Source organism: Vanessa cardui, chromosome 9, assembly GCF_905220365.1.
Source record: "Vanessa cardui chromosome 9, ilVanCard2.1, whole genome shotgun sequence".
In the NCBI taxonomy this organism is placed as follows: Eukaryota; Metazoa; Arthropoda; class Insecta; order Lepidoptera; family Nymphalidae; genus Vanessa; species Vanessa cardui.
This window is the reverse complement of record NC_061131.1, coordinates 8626390-8650229: the sequence shown is the minus strand read 5'-3', so window position 1 is coordinate 8650229 and position 23840 is coordinate 8626390. Positions and strand designations below refer to the sequence as shown.

General features: G+C 30.4%; 1 protein-coding gene across 1 annotated transcript in view; it reads left to right on the top strand.

The window, feature by feature from the left end:
• Positions 1-4384: 4384 nt before the first annotated feature.
• Positions 4385-23840, top strand: part of LOC124532236 — a 49711-nt gene continuing 30255 nt past the window's right edge. The window contains exon 1 of the mRNA XM_047107014.1: positions 4385-5021. Coding sequence (XP_046962970.1) covers positions 4733-5021 — 289 coding nt within the window. The 5' untranslated portion in view covers positions 4385-4732. The remainder of the gene's footprint in view (positions 5022-23840) is intronic.

The following is a 23840-nucleotide window of genomic DNA, read 5'->3' as shown; positions in this document are numbered from 1 at the left end:
TCATAGACTAATTTAAGATAATTAAGTTGAAATGAATATTATAGAAAATCTTAATTATTTATAGAATCAACTCTCCATAAGGTTTCTTAATTATTTTTAAATCAAACGGACATGCTAATTTGCCATTCCATCCTGTAATAAGGTACATTTACTTTTTTATTAATGTCTTTCTCTACTTTTATTATTATAGTCATATAAAACCAGTAATGTTTAATGGGCGTTAGTTTTAAGACTGTTTTAAATAAATATATCATAAGATTAAAAAATATGAAAGCAAATAGTGAGGCTAAAAATTAGTTGAGTGAATATTCTCAATAGTTGAATTTATTGTATTGAAATCAATACATAATTAATTCATACGCTATTTACAAACATGAAACATTTTTAAAACTATTATTAAACATATGTATCTTACTTAGAATATATACTTATATATTATTTTTTAGAAAAATATTCTAGTAATTCTAGTTGTAAGTCATGTAACTGCCACTAATTAAGACAAATTGTAATCCTATAAATAGCCCCGTTTGGAATTAGCTATAAGTTTTTTTTTTTTTTTTAAATAAATACTTTTTTAATACGCGTCGTTGTAACGTGTATTATAAATTGAAATAAATCATAATAATGTAATTGTAGGTAATTGTGCTAAAGATGTTCGATGTTATTATTCTCGAATCATCATCACTGACATCGGCTTCAACCTTTTATCACTTACCTTAACATTTGATTTTTTACAGTCGTGTGAAGTCTTGTGACCTTGTCATTAAACTTTGATTGTCTGTGTGTAGGTCATTTTGTGGTTAGATCGTATCGAAAATTTTGACTTTATACATTCAATTCACGTAAGATGTCCAAGTAGTGTCAGTTTCATGTCATGTCACTAACATATACCTATATTTCATACATTAAGTAACACAAAAAAAAAGAGAAATATCTCGCTGTATCTACTATTACATATCTTAGTAACCTCTAATACACAATACAAAACACCTTGTATATTTCAATTGTATTTTCATTCGAGCTATGAAAAGCCAATTAAATAAAATTAAACACTACATTAAATAAACTCAATAATTTTCTGTGCTTCGTGCCATTCATATCTCAACATAATACTACTCTAAGCGCAGCTTACTCTTTAAATCTCTGCATGCTGACTGCATCAAAGTTTTCTGATAAAAAATATATAGAAGAAATAGACAAATAAATAACAACATTTAATTTTAAATTTTACAGCATGATTTATAGATTGTAACGAGTATTTATTTATTAGTATTATTATTCATTTATTTTGTTAACCTACTCGTATAGATTAGTCGATAATTGTTAACCATGTCCTACTGCAATCGTACGCATTCCAATGCACTCTGTCTCACATAAATTATATCAATTCTCAACCATAACTTATTGATGTTATAGAAAATAATATGTAAGTGACTATAAATCATTAAAGTAGTTAATTTATTAGTAAATATTTAAAATATTTGTTGCTAATGAATGTTATACGCTAGACTATTGTTAGTAACAATAGAAAATTTAATAATTATGTAGCAATATTATAATTATATACGTAGTATGTTATCTATATATTGTGAAAAACGCTTTGTTATAAAATAAAATACATTATTTTTTGTGCTAAAGTATTTTTTTATTATTTCATAGTGTAGACAATAATTACAATGTTTACGTGTCTCGCATCCTGTGAGATATACAATTAGAAATAGCTCACCGAATTTTCTTAACTGTTAACGATTATTGGTAACCTGCATAACAGACAACCTAGCACAGTAGCTTATCTGTGCACCCGGCTAAAAAATAATTCCATTCAATGTCTGTAATATTCCATAAAACCTCTTTTGAGAACAAAACAAAATTAAAATAGAGGTATATATATATACGTACATATACTCTACCTGCCTACTTGAGAATCAGGCTATACCAGCTGTACCAAAGATCTTGTCTGCGTGAGTGCGAAACATACATTAATTAATAGCTACCATATTTAATGCTTGGTAATATTAACATTTCAAAATAATGTAGCAAATTAAATTAATCGGTTTCTAAAAATAAATAATATTTTTTAACTTACATCACTATTTTAAATAGAATAGCTTTAGAATTTACCTGTCTGAAAATAACTACACATTAATCTATTTAATTGACAGGTAATAAAATATTCAATAAAACGAATTTTCTCATTTCCTAAATGACGGACATCTATACAAAAGTTCGAACTCATGAAACCCTTTTATATAAGATTTTTTTTTAATATTGTATTTAATATACTTCACCTTAAACATAATTAACGCCGATTAATATTCATAACTTTTAAAGATGAACTTTTATACAAACTTGGTTGGTTTTTATTAGACGATGAAATTTCAAAAATCATCTCTTAATAGTCAATTACTTTAATTACTAAGTAATTCCTGGGCACATTTTATAATGTGAGACCCACCAATTTAGGCTTTGAGTTCATTTTATGACATTAAGTAAATACTCAGATTTTCACGTGACATTTGCAAATCATATGCGCCCTGTCGGTACAAATAAAAGCCATACGATCAATAGTAGGTGACTCTAATACCTACTTTAATCTCTACCCCTACAACTACTAACTAGCAAAAAACGATAACATACTCGGTTTGTTTTAGCTGATTAACCTTTCAATTAGAATTAATAGTAACTAAAAAAACTGAAGTCGTTATAAAGAGTCTTGTTTGTTTTTTTACGATTCACGCAAAACTTTGATAAATATGCATAATATATGACTTTATTTATAGCCTCAAGACGGAACTGGACTACATAATGTTTCAAAGAAATTATAATCTGAAAAATATAAAATTATTAACAAATATTTATTCAACGTGGTCCAATTTTCCAATACATCTACAACACAATTTATCAGATGATTAAAGTGTGTATTCTTATAAATAATAACTGCTGTTTATTTTTGCATTTTGAACCCAGAACTGAATTAATTCGGTACAATGTAAAAGTAAACACTTGAAAAAAGCTCATGAGTGGTAGCACTAGTAGAGTATTGTATTAAAAATATACTTATAGTTAATTATTTTAGAAAATTATGCAATCAGGTTCAATTTATGCAGCTACGTAAAATTGATACAGGTATATACTATTAGCTTATGGTACGTTATAAGAATTATATACCCTCATTTTTAATTGATGATAACAAAGATTATATTTTTACATTGGAAATAGGTAATAATTTCCCCATCCAAAACAGTGCTTAATATTGTTGAATAATATCAATTTAAATTGACTTTTAAGACAACGCATTACGCAGGGAATATTTGCTATTGATAAATAATAAGGAAATTGTTATTGATTAAAATCGAGTACGAGACTCAAAAAAATATAACTTGTGGAATTAGAAAAATGCAAGTATGAACAAGCAAACAGGTGTTATTAAAATTTATACGTAAAAAAGAGTGGGGTTTCTCTTTTAATAAAATTTTTACTCAGTATCGCATACTATATGTGTTACGTACTCCACTAATGATATAAAAAAACACATTGGAAATTACGTAGTCAATATTATACTTGTTAATAGTGACTTATAAATATATATCTTTATATTCAAAAACATCGTCGTAGTTAATTTTTAAAATGAAATATGATTTATCAAAGTATAATCTTAGCCTATACATTCGTATAATTCCTGATATTTAATTTTTTTTTTCAATACTAAGTAATTGTAGTTAATTAACATAGCAGTTGCATATGTTTTGTTTATTTTGTGCCATCTATTAGAAAATGACGAAACTTTTTAGTTATCTACAGTAGTGCCATCTGTTGTTTACCTTATAAACTATTTCTACAAAAAGTGTTTATTTATTTTGATCATGACTTAATTAATTAATATTTTTAAGACGTTTTATTCCCAAAAAAAACACCAAATTAAATAAAAATGTTGTTTTTTTTTTCATATAAATAATTATTGTCTAATAATGCCATCTAGTGGTGTCATGTACATAATGTGGTAAAATAATATTTTTCAACTTTTTCGCTAGATGGCACTTCTAGCAATTATAAATGTTACCATTATTTTACAAATTACCCAAAATGTGTAAAATCTATATAGATTAGATTTTATTAATTCTTTAATTACCTCAAAATAAAAAATGAAGTCCATTAATAATAAGATACTTTATCATGTAACTAGTACATTGTTTTGGGAAAATGTAAATCGTTATATTTAATAATTGTATAAATAGATATAAATACATTTCAATAATTTATTTCAAGATTTTGTATTCTCTTTCTAACGTAAAATATGTTTTCTTATTTTATTTTGAGTATTAAATGAATAAAAACAGTCGTCAGTTGCAAGAACGGAAACGATAGCAACACTCGCCTCCTTCATTCACTTATATTCATTGGACCGGCAGCTTCGGTCATAGCTTGATGTTATCGTGTGTTTATAAAAATGGCGGGATATCGTCGATATGAAAAGTTTGCAACAAACTTTTTTTATTTACTTTTATGAACAAAGTACTTTCTTTAATGACTACTTCTGCTAATAAAGTAATTTTAATCAACACAATAAAATAAAGTTAGTGAAAGTTTGTCGGTTAGGATGTCGGTTGATTCAAAGTGGCAGTTACCTGACATTTTTTGTGTGGTGTATTGAATGGATGACGGAATTACGTTGAATTCGCGGCGCGGGAATGGATAAGTAAGCTGTTTAAGTGTTTTGGGAACTTCTTTTGAGATGCCTTTCGTGCAACGCGTGGTAGAGCCGAAGTTTCTCTCACGAACGAGTTTGCGAGATGAGGACGGAAAGCCGAGGGTCACGGATGAGGAACTTCAAGCAGTGACCAACTGCACTTTGAGTAATGCGCTACGTCAACTTGCCTCTCTAGTTCTTCTGGCTGAAGATATCTTCAGTGAACTCACGTCACAGCTTGAAGGAATAACTGAGAGGTCGAAGGTTGCGCGAACGAAGATCGAAAAAATTCACGAGATTGTTGAAAAGTATGACCCCAAGATAGTACCAGTTCGTAAGTAATTTATAAATATACTTAATTGACTAGTATTAAACACTTACCGAAAATTGTAGATATTATTTAATAATATAATAATTCATTTAAATAGTTTAAAGCGACATCAACTTTATCATTAATAAACAAAATGATGTTTCTGAAACTTTTTTTAAATAGATTATTTTACACCGTTATTAACAAAACAATCGTTATTTAATCGTCTATTTATTGACTCCGGTTGTTTTCATATAAATTATTTATAATTAATAAATATATATAATTAAACTATAGTTCATATAAACGAAAAAAAAAAACTATAACTAAATCAAGATTGACATAGCGCTCGAAATATAATTGGAAGTCGAATTAAGTACAATAGCAGATATGTTCAGGCAATAATTGCGATGCGATATCAAATACCTATAATTTTTTGCGATTACATTTAAGTTGACTTTTACCTTTATTTATAAATGAAATAAAATGAACATTTGGAAATCTCATTACATCGCACTCCTTAAGCACGCCGCCTTTACAAAAAGTTCCAGCTTGATGCATTACTGAGCGCTATCTAAAAACCTGTTTGGGCGTTCGAGCGGCCCGCAATGGGAAAAAACATCCAGATTCCAATGCAGACCATAAAAACTTTTGAGATAATTTCAAGACCATTCAATGATGAAGCCGGCACCGCACACGATCTTAACCGCTCAACTATTTATACTATACTTCAAAGCAATGATTTGTGTGGATGATCGTGTCCGAGTTCATATCTGAACTTTTTTGCCTACTGCTGTATTACCAGACTGTATTTAATGAACAGGTAACCCTTTAGGCATACTTTGTTATTCTAAAACAGTATATTTATGCAGCGTAACGTTATATTAACTGTCACTATTTATAAATGCGTAGAGACAGGCAACATTGAACTTGAAAAAGAACAGATGAGGGAGCTCTTTATGAAAGATAAACAATATTCCTGAACACTTGAGACACGTACATAAATCCTCCAAATATTCATAAGTAATCCCATATATTATCTCAAAGCCCATGTGGAAATGATACACATCGAAAAATCTCAAAATGCTGACTTCACTGAAGCACGATGTGCTGTGAGATCAAAATTCTTTAATTGAGTTTCATAATAATCAGTAATCGTTTTTGCGAATCATAAAAATTTAAATAATCGTGCAGCCGAAATTATCATTAAGTAGGTAATTAAAATATTACAAACAAGGTAGAATAATATTAACTTTGTTAACGCATGAGTTCAATGTACGATAAAGCCTTTATCAACTTTCTTTGTAACTAGGAAACGAGTTCATAGCGTAAGAATTAATTAAGCGCTTGCGAAATCAGATATGCATAAATGGAATTTGAACAAAAAGTAAAAACACTGCAACCGACAAGATAATGTTATAGTCAGTATTTTAGTTTGCTTTAACATCATTCTCATTTTTTTTTCTTTATTATTTATTTCTTGTGCCGAAGTTATTCAAACATAAGAAATAGTGCGGGTTTACTTTGGATTTGCCGTTGTTGATCTATGTATCTTTGGTTCAATTAGGTCCATTCGCCTCAGAATGTTTGCATTTAATAAAATTAATAAAATTCTTATTTGGTAAAAATGACTTTTTAACAAATAATCTTAATACTATCGAACATCAAAGGAAGAAGTTAAATAAGGAAAAGGTAACAAATATTTTTAAATTTAACAATTAGATAACGTTACATGAGAGGATGTGACCGTGTCATATAAATTGTACATGTCTGTGATACTTTGCTTGTTGTAAATTATAGTTCCCGTGACCCGCATTTGAGATGTCATAAGACATAATCTTATAAATCGTATAAATAAAAATAAAATTTTATGTGAGACTATAAATTTTCTGAATTTGTCATTGTAATACAATAATTGTCTTCAGTAAATACTCCTCACGGCTATCGCGTCCCGAAGGGTAATTAAAAAAAAAAAAAATTTCATAAAATAAATTTAATTATGATTCAACCAATCGTTCAATCTAAGCTATCAACATCATCATTCTATGTCCTTATTCGATTAAAGTTTGGTGCAGTGTGTAAACTGCAGGGAAAGGCAAACTTTAGTCTCAGTGGGTTGGTTACCGGGCCTTATATTGATGGTTGATACGCTTACGTGGTCGATTGATGGATGCACTTAACAAATATTCCCATAGTTGGGTCTAACTACACCCACGGGTGAGATTTGATGCAGGTATCTATGCTACTCAGTCGGAACCACCTAGCAACCAAAATTGAAACTTCCGCTTTTATAAAATTAGTAGGTTTTTTTTAACAAAAAAGGAAAAATAATTAAACTATGATAAAAATTCTACTAAAATGTAAAGTGCAGTCATGCAATCCTTAATTAATATTAGAAATATCATAATGAGGACTTCGGTTATATTTAAGTTCCGAAATAGAACAAACTGTATAGTAATAAAATTTTATACTAGTTTGTTGAACAAAATTACTTCAAGATCTTTAAATCACATTTAATGTGACGTGACCTTAATTTTTATTATAATTTAATCTCAAAAACAGCATATATATATTCATGGAATTTTATTTTATAATACGTTCTGATTTTTATGCATAGCTATTCATTAAGATTCTTAGTCCATTTCAAGGTTGAAAATTTTAATTACTATTGCGTTATTATAATATGACCTTTCTTGAAGTAGGTACATATTTAATTGCAAGAATTAAACAATAATGAAACTTAATATAACATGATCATATTTTATATTTAAAGTCGACTCGGGTGACTTGAATTTATACTTCCACGTATCATTTCCAAAGTTAATTAGTTATTTTATTATGTTTGCGATCGAAACCAAATGACTGATCACCTAATGCCACAGTCAACGGTGTCACCTTACGCCCCCAATAGTACCTTTCCTCGTAGCGGTATAGTTTTGCAAGCTATTGAATGACTGCTGTCACTCCGTATTGAGCAAGTCTTCGTCGTGTAATCTGAACCCCAGCTTAAGTCTAACGGCTTTATACGTACCTAAAGACTTACATACCCAAGTAAGTTAAGTTTATTATTCCATCAGAAAAGCTCCGTAATTATTAAAGACACGAAAATTATATTATTGAAGAATAATTCATAGTATATCCAAATGTTTAATAATATAATTTAAAGGATTATAAATTTATATATGTATATATTTAACCTTTCATTTTACCATTGTTTTTAATCTTTAAATGTTTATAGAAATCGCCTGTAAAGTTACAACAAAAGGCCAAAAATCAACATGCTTATAGTACTCGCTCGTATCGATCGGAACAATTAAAAAAATCCTACCGAAAATTGTCGTAGCGAGCGATAAGATGTGTATTAGCAACGGGTCATAGATTGTCTGAGTACGTGAAAAAATCGCAATGCAAAATGTTTAGTATAATAATTATATTTTGCCGACCTATGTATTATTATAATTGTGCAACCAGATACATTATTAGCGTATTGTAATATAGCAACAACTACAAAATAAGTAAAACTATCACAGTTGACAATTTTAAGCTTAATTTTAAAAGTAACACGGAGTTTAATTTTACCGAGTCGTTTATTTCTGGGTTTTGTTATCGGGCACTAGAAATACAAGAGGCGGCAAAAACTACTCTTGAGATGTTCACCCCTCTCATCCGTCATTATGGGAACCACTAAAAGGGAAGAGTAGTTTTTGTTATTCAAAAATTCTAAGAATGGTGCCAGCCAGGTAGCCTTCACTATAATGTAAACTATTGTGTTACAAACCCAAAATTATTTTGCAATGACATTGTGTTAGACAAATAATCTTATTGATAAGTTCCCCACGATGAGAAACTTAACTCTAATAAAAGTCACACACTACTATGTTTATATTTTTATTATTAAAAGAAAAAATCATTGAATAGACACAACTGTCATGAATGTCGGCGTCGTTTAAACACTGTATACATTATCAGTAGCAGTTAACATGACTAATTGCTTCAATTAAGTTTGATTTATTTATAATTACACCCAGGTTCTATAAGGAGTATAGTGCTAGAACGATAAATTATTATCTAATAAATGCTAGCTTTTGCAATCGACCTCGGTTTTGTAAACATTTACTATTGGATTGGTAGTTTGTTTCTTATGGAGGACCAAAATATTGCCCAATGTTGTATCAAAACTGTAATCAAAACTAATAGTGCCACCCATGTTATTCGTTTAAATTTAATCATCAACAGTAATAAAAATTTAAATAAGTATTTAATATAATTATTATTAGTTCATAGTTGTGGTACAACATAACTATGAAGTAATAATTATGGTATTGTTGAACAAGTTAACAATAGGTCCACTGAGATGTAAAGAACAATAGACCGATTTTAATTCTGATCTGTCTATGCAGCGAGGCTGTGACAATGACCTTTAAAAACCCACGCTAATTATACACTCGCGCTGAAACGACGGGACTGACTGGTTACTGGTATGTCTCAACATGCCGAACTGATTCTTGAAATACATAAAAGTCAAGCTTCTTTCAGTGAACTTGAATATCAGTTTACGAGTTTTACTCCTTAAACCTGCTTACGATTTAAAAATAATTCAATTTACATGTGGAGAAATTGCTAAATACATTCTATAAATTTATAAAATTAAAGGAGCATTCCGTAAAAATAAAAATAGAGAATGCAAGTATTGTAATCAACTTAATCTGAAAAGAGTTGAAAAGAATGTGATCGTTATGACTATCACACAATTTGATTAAAAAATTGTATACACCAACTTGCATGGACCAAAGGTTTTGAAAAAATCGTTATTAAAAGTTCGCCAAGGCGTTAAGAATCCATTTAAGTGTGCAACAGGGCTTATGATGCAATTTTTCGGCGATTCGCTGGCAATAAATTTAGCGTACCCTCCTGTTTACACCATATGGTGCAGACGCTAATCTACTTACGTCGTTCTTCGTAGCATATTTTTATTTACAATACGACTAATCATAACGAAAATACAAAATATTGTTATCAATTAGTACTTAACTTAATATTTTTTATGACATTATATACACATAATATCTTATTTTATTCCTACACGAGAGCAGAGAGAAAATGTGCCACCGTCGATAAGTGATCAACTTATATAAATTATTAGTGTAAGAAATTTTAATCACTTCAATTACCACCAATGCGCTAACAACAATAGGTATCCCTTGTGCCTGTAATTACACTGGCCCACCCTTTAAACCTGAACAACGGAATACATTGCTTTTTGGCAGTAGTACGAATGTTGGGTAGGCTTTACCTGCCCAGACAGGTATGATAAAATTCTTTATTAATACATTGATTACAATCAAAAAACAACTAACGCTTATTACTTCTCTTATTTTCAATTATTCTTAAATAATTCAAAGTTCGAGCGTTTTTTATTCCATATATAATTTTTCATTTAAATCAATCAATGACGCACCTTAGCGTTTCCTTAGTGATATTGTGACTAACAAACTTGTAAATGTTAGATGAAGCCACATAAAAAATGGGGTGCGTGGCAGCTGATCGGAAGTCCTGCCTTTTGTTCAGTGTCTAACCACACCTTACCGTTATGGAAGGAAGTAGAGCGATGGGGTGTTACTTAAATAATCTTGAATAGTGACATGTAGATTTATCACCAGATCTACACAATTGTTGCTCATCGGTTAACCTTTGTTCATCTCATGGTATGCTCTCTCCGCAAAGTATTATTAATCATTGTCTAACCAATTTTTACAGTGACTTAAAAGGTTTGCACTGTACAGGTTTCCGCTTCCACATACTGCGATTTTATGTATTACACAACGTTGTCACGAAATATTATCACGCTCCATTGTCCCTTACGAAATTTTCGTATTTTTATTGGAACAAAAGCAGGAAAGCTCCATTATTCAGATTTTTAGGTACATTGGTCAGTTTTAGAGTGTAATAAATTAAGTAACAAAAAATCTAAGTTGAACAATGAATATTGGTCTTTTTCGTATATTATATATAGTACAGGTATTGAATAAGCTTACATACAACTCCAACTACGTACGTTATATTATTAATAAGAACATCATAAGGATTTGCAATAATAGTAACAATAGCTCACTAATGAAAAAGCATTCCTTTGTACAATACAGAGATGAAACGAATTGGAATTAGATTATTCACTAACGAACTTTATTACATATCGTGACTTGACTGTCTATGTTGAATATATGACCTTGAGCATGTGCCGTGTATAAAATAATAGTATAGCATGTCTGTCCTCATTCCGTTAGCCACGAATGTATTATCTTATCTCACATCACTTAAAGCCAAATAAATAATAATTGTAAAAGTACAAAAACGCTAACACGTTAAAATATTATTGCATGCGCCGTGAAAGATAAGTGATAGCATTGCTAGCATGTTGCACATCATATTTCACTTAATTTTTTATACGATAATAATACCCTTCGTTTATCGTGAATCATTGTAAGCCCGCTAACAGCGACATAAAGGTGAAAATTCCGATTGCAATGTATGTTCTAGATAACAGTCGATGCACGTCGCAGTAATGGCGCTCGTAAATAGCGAAATAAGTTTCGTTGTTCTTAGTGCTGAGAATTCGAGTTGTCAGATCTTACAAGGTCGCACTAAGCATCTATAAGTATACATATCGTTTCTAATACGAGATATACTTGTTGAGGCACATTATGCTTATCAAATATATTGTCCTTCACACACATAAATCGAGAATAGTAAATAGAAATACACTTCATTTCAACTTTACCTAGCGATTAAGTATATGTATATGTCTTTTTTATACATTTGATTACTAGTGATATTATGAGGGCTTATTTATAACGAACTTGTTACGGAATTACACTTTCTACATAAAAAGTCGGTTAATCAGTCAAATTATTAAAAGTCGCACCTGCCGTTTAACAATTTGTGTAAATTTGAAATCAAATTTCGAAAATATTTCAATATAACTGTAACTGTAAATGTATTAGAAAGATATTGTACGTGATATTTTGTTTACAATAACTTTTAATTAATATAAAATTATGCTCGTATGATATCTTTTATACGTAAGTATGCTATTTGTCTTCGGCAATTAAGTTACATCAGCATTTCCCAGTTCAGGTAACATGATTTATTCGTTGTAGTCGCCTGACTACTGCGGTGAACGAACCCTGTCACTTGCAAGTTGCCGTTACTGGTTTCGGCAGACGATTTAAGTCTCTGCGTATTATTGGCCATGTATGGGCGTGAAACTTACCATTTCATTAAGAAAAGTAAAACATTTGGACACGGTAGTAAATGTTAAATTATTTTATGAGCGTAACATATTATGTGCTCTTTTTATACGAAGTCGAATACGAAATACTTCATGAGTTTGACGCTGTAAAAAAGTTATATCTCAGTTTGATAGGCTTATGATCGTCACTCACTCACGCTGTCGAAATTTTATCTTAAATGCAAGTATACCTTTATAAACCATAAAAAAACTGTTTTATTGTCGTTAATCTTTATGCAAGCAGCTGCGAGCCAACAATCAGTGCAGCTTACACCAAATTATTAAAAGCCGTAAAACGAGTCCCGCACAGAAGGGTGAGCCACCCTATTATCAACCTCATGTCTATTATCCGCTCGCATGATATTTTTAATTTTATAGACAAACGATAGTAATAGATTTTTATAAATGTAGTCTAACATTAAATGCAGCACTCGTATGAGCTACCTACGTACATTATACACAAAACCTGTGCTCGGATATACTTACATATGCTTAGTAGTCGTGCTTTGTAACGAAATAATATGCCAAGTTAAATTACCAGTCATGACTTTTCGTGATTTGATATAATCTTAACTTCTCTAAACTTGTGATCACGTGCAAAGTAAGGAAATAAAACGCAATTATGAGACGACTTCTAAAATTGAAGCATAAGCATAATAATGTAATTTTGGAAAAGACATCTCAAGTTCTTTGAATCTTATAGATAAAGTAATCAATTCGTAAGAAATCATTTTTAATGTTTACATAATGTCCAACTCCTGTGTAAAAGCTTCATCTCTTGTTAACGTTCCTCTTTCTTCATTCTGCTAAAGTGTGTTTTTGGACAAATCTGACAACACCTCCCGATATCAAATCAGAGTTGCTGCCTCGGATTTGGATCCACGTTTTATAACCAGTGACATTTTTAAAAAAAGTTTGCTTTACCTGCACAGTAAAAACTATTTAAAATCCATGACCGCTTGCTAATCATGCATATTTATTCATTCATACGTCCGTATTGTATGTATTTAAGCCCATTTCCCTAGCGTAATACAAGATGCCATAAGACCGTTAAGACGGCAGTCGCAAATGTCCCTGTCCCCTGGCCGCAAGCAACCGGCTTCATTGTGAACCGAGGACCGACCGTTAGCCCGCCACCTGCGCTATGCCACTGCCCACTGAACCGAAAGCGACGCGAGTCCAGACACGCGTGCTCTATAGTTTTTGCGAAGTCCTATAATCCTTACTATGACAGTATCTCGTTACAGTATTAAAAGAATTAAACTTACTGAATAGCGCAAAATATTTACTGATCAACAAACTAAAATTCTTTTGGAAATGACCATTTTCATTATTAATACGCAATGAAACGGTACAATAAACATCCCGCCATTCGTTTCCTGTCCTGTCTTACAATCTAAGTCAATAAATTCTATCTTTTCAATTAAATAAAATCAATAAAAAAACCGAGTTTTATCCGAAATAATTCTAATTAGCTACAACTTGTTGATAATAAACTACATTGTCAGTACATAATATCGGCAAATCAAGTTACCGGCTATTTCGTTCGATTTTATTTTTAATGTTTTTCATTCATTTCAAATAATAAAGACGAGATAAAAAACTTGTTCTTCATTATTTTATTTTCTTTGAGTAATCAAAGAAAAAAAGACTTGGTAAAAAACTTAGTAAAAAAATAATATATTCATCGTATATATATTTAATATTCGTTGTGTTTTATTAACATTCCGTCAGTTTAGTAAAATTTTAAATGACATCAAGATTTTCGTAAGTCGTTAAACAGGTATATTTATTAAAATCACCATACTCTCCTTATCAGCGCAAGCTGTTCAAAGACTATCTAATGTGGTATTATAATTGATAACATCTACTTATCACAAACCTAAACAAGTAACCGGAAGCAAATACTACTCAATAACCGAAAGTTGAAAATAGAAATATTCCACTGTCATAATAAAATATCGATATGTTGTGTAACATTGATAGTGTAATTAAATATATGATATGCACGCGAATGCATATGGACGTCGGATCATTTATCGTAAGACAAACAGCTAGCAAGATAACTGATATCGATTCGTGTCGAGCAATCGCATTGCGACATCCGATACTCGATACTTTGTAAACCTTATTTATAATTTGATTGTTGTCGATTTTTGTTTGCCTTTCATATAATAGAGCTCTAAATAAAAATTATATATCGAATAAATTTTTAGTAAAAAAATGCACAGAAATAGTGGCAGTACACAGCACATATTTAATGTTAATATTTATTAGTCATATCATATAAATAACATTCAAAATAATTACTCATGTAATGATAATGATCAAGTTATACTTTATGCAGATAAGTCTTAAGAATCATATGAATAAATGCTATTAAGATTCAACAATTGTAATTAAACTAAATATTAACACATGTAATTTATATGCGAATGCATTTTGCCTTTCAAGTGTTAATTTTACACAACTACATAATTCCTATAGGAATTTACTCGAAACTAAATTTACTAACAAAATAGTATAATTAGTTCGTAGTTAACCACATTCTTGGCTACAATGTTATATAATTCGAATAGTATAATTATTTGTTTCATAATACATTATACTGTTTCTTGCAAATAATATTTCCGTCATTAGACTTCGTTTCATACGCTTAATTTAGCGCCGTACACAGCACAGCAACCGGGGAGGAAATCTTTATGATGGATTACTTTCAATGATGCACGGCAAGTGTAACGACCCCCGAATATTAATATTCTTAGTATTTTTTAAGTTTTGACATCCAGTTACAATATTACGTAAGTATTATGATAAAATGTATGTTCAAAAATGAAGCTTGTGATTGATCACTTAAATTTATATTACATAAAAACATCTGTAACTACGGCCAATAAAAATACATGGATATCTGAAGTATTAACGAAAAAGAGTAACTTTTTAATAAGTAATAAAAAGTCACTTTGCTTTAAATATAAAAGCATTATCTTTATTAGTTCTTCCTTCATTGGTATTTTATTCATTAAGACCAATTTAACTGTTTATAATCCTCAATGCTCGCACTTACGAAACTGTTGAATTTAATTATTTAATGTTAATGAGACCCTCGTTAAACATCTATAAAATCATAAAAGATTTTTTATTGAACTAGTTTCAATCGAAATATTTTTGTTTGACTTTTGTTGAACTTGTTTGACTTCAATGCTGTCAATGTAATTTAATCCAATTAAAGTTTGTGGCAATATCTCTGCCGATTGCAAAAGTTAGTATGGATGAAGGTTGAATTTTTCATCAAGCGCATACGTATCATCTAGTGATGGCCAAGTTGCAACATGCAATATTCTTTCGGAAGTAGGAATTGATAGAGCTCTTAAAAGTACTTTTGGTAAAATATCGAGGGCATGGCGCTAAGCCAAACCGACTATTGTGATGGAAATAAGGTTTGATCACGTACAATGGAACGTAGGAAGGAGGGAGTGGGCAGGGCGCTTACTACAATATAAACATCCCCGACTCTACCACACGCATTGACTTGTTGATGTGAGGTACGAAAGTGTATGTATATATTTGCGAAGTTACGGACAGGAATACTTTTTTGGTAACAGCGTATACGAATATTCTCAGATTTATGTATTACAACTACTTTCCTCCTCTTTTATCGTGTTATAAATCAAACACAATCGCACTCGTTTCTTGGCGGAGACCTAAATAAAATGCATTAAGCCCTGAACGCTACATTTGTTTTTATTTCCCATCGTATGCAATCGACCTAATTCATCGCATGTTTATCCCGGCCACAGACGTGGGTGTAATGTTTCGAACATTCACACACATAAGCAGTGAAAGCAAACAGTCAGCGTTCCATATAATGCTTTGTATGGACCGCCACTTGACACCTCAGCCTTCGATACGACTCTCGTACATCACATTCTTACGATATTCACCCGCGGTAAAATACTAATGTTACTTACAATGAAAAAAAGACAATAAAACTCTAGTGTTTATACCAATGTTTATACATTTTTTTTTCTGTTGGATTTAACCTGAAAACAACTCGAGTTACCTGTTTTTCCAAGTCATTGATCAAGGTCCAGCGGAATCGCTATGATCTATCTTGAAAGTAAAAATAACATCCAGTCAATCAAGTTGATGATCACTGAGAACCGATTACGATATTGAAAGGTATTAAATTGAAGAACTGAAATACAAAAGGAACATTGTTGTTAGTACATCGTTCATCTTTAAATCAATATACAAGAATATCAATCAATGAACCCCGACTCGTCTGCATCATAACACGCACAAGTCAATACCCAGACGAAAGCGATTGAAGATTCGCTTTTTTTTTATTTAATCTTCAATGGCACGTTCTTAGTAGTTTGTGTGTTTACTGAACGTTATAAAAATATAGGTGAACATAAGTATATCTTATCAAAACGTATCGTCCTACGTTACATAAATGATTAGATAATTTTCTTTCTACATTGAAAGGAATTTGTCACATACAGCTATTCAACGTTATATAATAGAAAAGTATTATTCTATGTTTACGTTAAATGAAAACTCTTTTACTTATTATTATTAAATTTAACGTGTACATTTTTTTTAAATAGTTTTGTATGTCAAAAGAACATGAGCACACATTTTATTGTTATGATTACATAGTTTTATCTTTTTGCAAGTTAAAAGAAATGAGTGTAATATGACTAAAATAGTAGGGAGTTTTCGTTTTAATAGCTGATGAGGACCACTTCTTTACAACAGTCACGTTCCTAACGAAGCGTAAGCTTGCCGCCAAAAACGTTAACTGTATATTATGTCATGTACGTACACTGGCTACGTTCAAATTATGCATAATTTAAAAAGCCTTTTCACATATTCACACAAAATAACATGACTATCCTTTTGCATTCGTATTCAAAAATTAACCTCAAAATAATCCCAGTTAATTCTGACTTTTATACTGACCACTTAGTATTCTCTTCATAGGATGGTACAAATTAAAGTATATTTATCGCTTTTTCATTTTATACTCAAATAAGTTTAACTTCATTCACTAAATAGTGCTTGATAGAAGATGAAATAAATTATAATGATAACAACTTTCTTATATATTTAGACATTAAAACCACAAAAGTAAAGCATTATTTTTAATAAATAAAGAAAGAACTGCATTATATATTTCAAATATTCTGTTTAGATGTAATTATTAATTTTTTCTATCTCCACAGACATGCACTCCGAGCATTTTGTGTATCTTTTTTTTTATTTTGTCTGCTTGTTTTAATTGTAATTAACATCATAAATTATGTGTATAAATATCATAACCATATTTTATATGGTTCTAAATTTTGTTTCATTTAACAATTAAAAATGAAATAGTCATCGATGGCATCGTTTAAAATACTCGTAATATAAACATGAAAATACAATTCATTTACGACAAGTAAATATGTAATTGTAAAATATAATTAATTAATAGTGTACCTAACTTTTATTACAACATCATTCTATATCTCATACCATACCACTTATGAACAGTCTCATCAAAATTTGTTCATATGATATTACCATAATAGTATTTCATTTCATAAACAAATATTGTTACTGTATTTCCTCTCGATTCATTTTCATTATATCACCTATGTAAGTTATTAGTATGAACTTTCTTCAATGAAGTACAGAACCAGTCACATTCTTTAAAATTTCGTAACGTTCGCTAGGTAGATTACAGTTAGACGAGTGGGCGATTTCCGAGGCATTCATTCATTAAAACGTCTTGACACCACTTCAAAGTTTTTAACTCCTATAAAATGTAGCAATTTAACTTAGTATATCGAGAATCTAAAATATCGTTTTTTAAATCTTTATAAATATAACACAAATTAATATTTTATTGCTATAAACAGACCAATATTTGCTATGCAATGTCTATACAACCATGATGAACTGTACTACTGCCAATGGTTAAAGTTATGAAATTGGTTGTTAGAGTTTTTAATCAATACCTAGAAGCGAAGCGACGCAGTAATTTTTGATATTTTTTTATTCGTATTTTATGACAGATCGACGATTGGTGAATCCGACCGTCACTAAAATATGAACTATTACATATAACCGTTTTAATATCATTCTTTTAATCAATTTTAATTTAAACTATTGGAAAATTGGCACACTATATTTGCTCAATAAGCAATATATATAGATAAGATTTTTTTATATCAATTTTTATTTCAAATATTGAATGTAATTATAAATATTAAAACGGTTTACGGTTTTTTTAATATATTTTCCAAATCGTTTTTTTTTTTTTTTTTTATTTAAAACACGCTGTTCGATCTTGTGTAGGCAGGAGAGAAGAATGTACAGAAACTGATTTTGTAAACAACATACACCCTCCGTTAACAAAAATAGGCATCTTCACGTCATGTTGTTAAAGGTAATCAAACTACATGACATTACGCGTGCGAGGTGCGAAGTGAAGAGAGACACACTTCTCGCCCTTCATTATTTTATTTCACGCTGTAACCTATAAACGTAACAACAAATACGTCTACACTTACTAATGATGTGTCCTAAACATGAATACGAGGCATGCGGTCTACCTTGCTAATACATATTCACACTTGATTTTACGTAACATATAAACCAATTATGTATTATTATTAGCTATCGGTGTAATCTGCGTACAAGATTATATATTGCAATGTAATGTGCCTTTCAATATTCACCTGGTTTATGTCGTTATATCGGAGTTTTATACAATCTCTTTGACTTGGGATTTTATAGCGCGAAAGGTATGGGATAATTGCGTACAAGAAATCATCTAATGTATATTAAATGAGGATTGAGTTGTTCTTTTATACAGAATCTGAACAACCAGCTAGAAAAAACACTAAAGTAAATATTGACGCAGACTGACCTAATATACCATTATAAGCCCACTTTGCTATCAGTTTCATCAGTTATCTATTTGATTGCCGAAATATCGCCGATATATGATCATTTAAATGAACGATAAAGTCGATCTCGTTTCATCAATAAATGGCCAATCACTGCTATAGGGAGAGAAAATTACATCTTGTATCGGTTTTACTTGTTATTAAAGAATTAAATATTTATTTTACGGCATTTTTAAAATATACTTAACTATAATGAATATAACAGTCAACACAATTTTTTTTCATATTTTAGTAAAACTTTTGATATTTAACTTGACATGTACCTACGGTATATTTTTGAAAAATAAAAACGCTTTTGATATATCTATCATTAAAGATCATAATTATCGATCATTAAAATGAAATTATATTTGGATTAGTACTCATTGCTTACTCTTTGATAAGAGATTAGGTATACAAAGAACTTGTATGTATTTGTTGAAATATGTTGCTACTTAATATATCTAAAAACTAGTAAGTACGTACTTATAGTAAATCAAAAAAAAAATTCAAACTATAGACCATCCGTTACTAATGATAATTGTATTGTATACTTGCTTAGATTAGAATTTAGGATTGTTGTTTCACAACCTCTACCTTTTGTGATATATGATACGCTTTCAGAAGGATGCTTTTCGTTTATAAGAACAATACTACCGGATTTAAGAAACTGGAATCTTTTTAGGTTTTACGACTACCATTACTGATTTATATTCTTGTCAGTAGAATATTAAATCTTCAGAGACATTTATTTAAATTGTTATGATATTTTAAACGTGTAATAATTGGTGCTTGATATAATTTAACAAGGTAATAATTATGTAGCAATATAATTTTAAGTTTTAACGGAGATATAAACCAGTTAATTGCATTTTGCCTTTTAATTTCGCTTAAAATTTAGGCGTTATATATTTCCAGTATAAATTAGTGGCGTATTATTAGCCATACCTATTGTGGTAACATTTTGTTAATAAATAACTTCACTGGCGTCGAATTTCAACCAGTGCAGCTGGCCAACCGCCATGTATGTAGCTATCTTAGCACGGTCGTCAACCTCGCGAATCCTAGAATAAACAGCACATTACGATATTACACCCCTATAACTCTTCCGCACTTCCTCCCACTTCGGTAGGACTACTAAAATAATGACTTATGGAGACTAATAACACGACTATATTCAATCTCTCTTGAAGTGGATACTTATATATAAATTTATTTGTTTTTCTTACACAGTGATGGCTTTTATATTTTCATGATAGATTTTGACACCATTGTTTGATTGATTTGTTTTTAATCGTGTAAGATTATGTGTACGTTGTGTAAAATAGCAATTCGAAATTGGAGACTAACAATTACTACAACAAAATTATTTTTCAAAAAATTTGTTCAATTACATTTTTAATTGATTCGCACATATCACACTTGTTTCAGAACTATTTTGATTGTTTTGTATACCTGAAACATTAATTTGTACCTATATGCACAAATAGATCTCTGTTATACTTACTCTACAACAGTATGCAAACTATCTTGATGCTATAAAGTAATGAGAGTAAAATAGAAAAATAGTTCGCGAAATGGATCGAAAAACTTCTTCTTCTTCTTTATATGTAGTCATTGCTTCATATGCAGTCGTGCATAAACCGTATAAGCCGAAATAATTTTAAGTTAACTTTAATCCGTAAATATTTAGTAAGTTCAGTGCAAAGTACCTATCTAAATATAACCTCGGAGGGTAACCAAGCGGAAAATAAACATGCGTTAAGAATTGAGGGTCGCGACGTTTTATCGAATTGCGAAGATTTGATGCCGCCAGCTAAAACATTCCAAATAAGCTATTTCATATTTATGTTTCACTGAATTCATATTCATATATCTATTCTCACGAAAGCACTCTCTATCATTAATGCTAAAACTGCAGTATTGACAAGAAACCAAAAGCGACTCCAATGTGTATGAATAAATATGGCTAAGTGCAGTCAGTATTGTGAATAACTGACAGATGCATTATTTTTTGACTTATCAAAACAACCATACCACATGCTGTTATGTCAATTGAGATTCATTCATGCGCAACGCACACACATGCCTTCCAATTCGTGTACAATTATTATCTCGAGCTCATATTTTCAGATAACGGCTTGTTTACGGGATTGTTGAAAAATATTTGCAATTAGACAAGTAACGCTTTATCGTGTGTGTTCCAATTATTGACGTCTCTTGTCAGAATTATCAAACATTACTGAGCCTTCTTGACCTTTTAATTCATTTAATAATTACGGCAATATTTTGGATGAAGTATGTTACAAGATATCTATATTTATTTAAAAAAACTCGTTTAAAATAACAGCTTACCTACTTACCGAAAACTGTAAAAAACAGTATTCATCACCATAATTGATTGTATACTTTCAGAAACTACTACTACTACTACTTAAAATAACTTTTTTTTAAATACTTTCTAATACTTTACTATATTTTCTGCTCTTTAAGCGTCATCCAAAAACTAATCGTCACATATGAACGGACAAAAGTATGCTTACAATAAAAAGGGCCATGTGTTCGAGCGGACAGTGCTCACAACCTCTATAGAAAGTAAATAATAGATGATAGAATATGTGCATGAATAATAATAGGCGTATCTGCCGCCACAGTATCGTCTGTATCAGTCGTTTTTTACCGCAACAGCTGGGCGGGCACGTGTCTCGACTATAAAAGCTTTGCAGACGAATTATATTATTTAATTGAATTAATATAAATACCTCATCTGTTAATTTTAAACGACACGTATCAATAAAAATAACCGTTATGTTAATTAAACTTACTAAATTTTCCGGATGGACGGCCTTTTAAATAAAACGTAATACATTTATAATGCGCTTACTCATCATCGTTCTACATCGATGGTCAAGATCAGTGGACAATTAGGTCCCTAAATTTACCATTTACAATGCCTTTAAACGTTGAGGAATGTGCATCTTTAAATTGATCGACTTTTAGGGATCCTTGATTCTGTACTATCATATTTAAAATATGCAATGACTTTATTTTCAAACTTCACTTCGTTTATGTAAAACCTAAATTACATAGAATTTATCTTTTTTAACTTTAAATTTTTCTTATAACGTAGAAATTTTATTGCTAGCTTTATTGACCGCGTACACCAACACATACGGGTTGTTCAGGGCAATAACGACCATTATATTGTTAAAACGGGACTTTATCGCGATAGGAACGACTTTTTTCTGCAGCACATGACCGTATAAAAGCCAACTCTTAAGTGATGTTGATAATTTGCTTCCTCTGATCGCAATTAAATCGCGTTCTTTTATTAACGTGTTTTGCTTTGAACACGTGCCGCCTCTAACCGTACAAAAGACCTGTCAAGATTTAATGATTATTTTATAGAACGGCCCCCTCCCGTTGAAAATAGTAATGAATGTATGCAGTCATCGTAATCTCAATATAATGACTTCAATGTAATTTAATATACTGGGCGGTGCATTAGTGGGCATTCAAATTATCACGCTTATCAATTTGGAAGAGCGTAGTGATATATGCCAGATGTTAGTATTATATCGTAAAGTTAAAAGGGCTATTATTTTAGAATTTTTACCTTTAGTTATTTTAGGTTATATTTTAAAATACAACAAATAAAAACAGGAGAAAAAAATGTAATACACAACGCTAAGCTTGAACTAAGGGGTAATTGTTTCTCAACGTCTAATTTTTCCATATACCGATATTCGATATATTTTAATGAATATTGATCAAATCTTCAGAACTTATCTTCTAAGTATATAACACTTTATTCCATTTTTCACTAAGCCATAATTATAGAATACTTCTAGGTTCATAGCTACATTATCCTAAGATAATGTGGCTCTTTTGTTACATGGATAATTGCACATCCTTTGCACTCTTTCAAATTGGCAGTCCCCATGAATGACGACATCATCAATTTAGCATGACCTATTCTCTATTTCATATAATATTACATAGACGCGTATTTAAAATTGTGTGCTTTAACTTGATGTTAAAGTGACATTTATAAACATCATACTTTTTTTTAATATCTCAATTTTGTCAGGTATTTCCGTAATAAAGTTCTCTAGTGGGTATTTTTTCGTGACTCTAAAACATAATATATAATAGTGCAACAATTTCAGGTGTATTTCTGATTCATTCGGAAGCGATATAGTAGCTAAAAATAAAATTGATAAATTAAAAGAAAAAAATATTAAATCAAACCAATTATATCAATTTACAAATTTGCACGCATCTGCCTGCAACATGTGTATGAACATCTGTGAGTCAACAATTCGAGTGCGCCAGAGTCGTGACTGATACAGTTTATCTATCCCCTCGGATTTTAATTAGACTCTATTCAGTTATCGCTACATTCCTATTACAATCATTTAACATTTTACGGTCGAATACACAGGCGCCGACAACACCACAATGATCCATTGAACGATGATTAAAACTTTCATTGTGCATTGTACTTTCATGAGTTGATCATTTACCTAATTTCTTATCATCTACCTACACGTCCTAACTTTCAAACAATGATCGGCGTAAAGTGAACAGATTGTATATTTAAGAAATCTCATT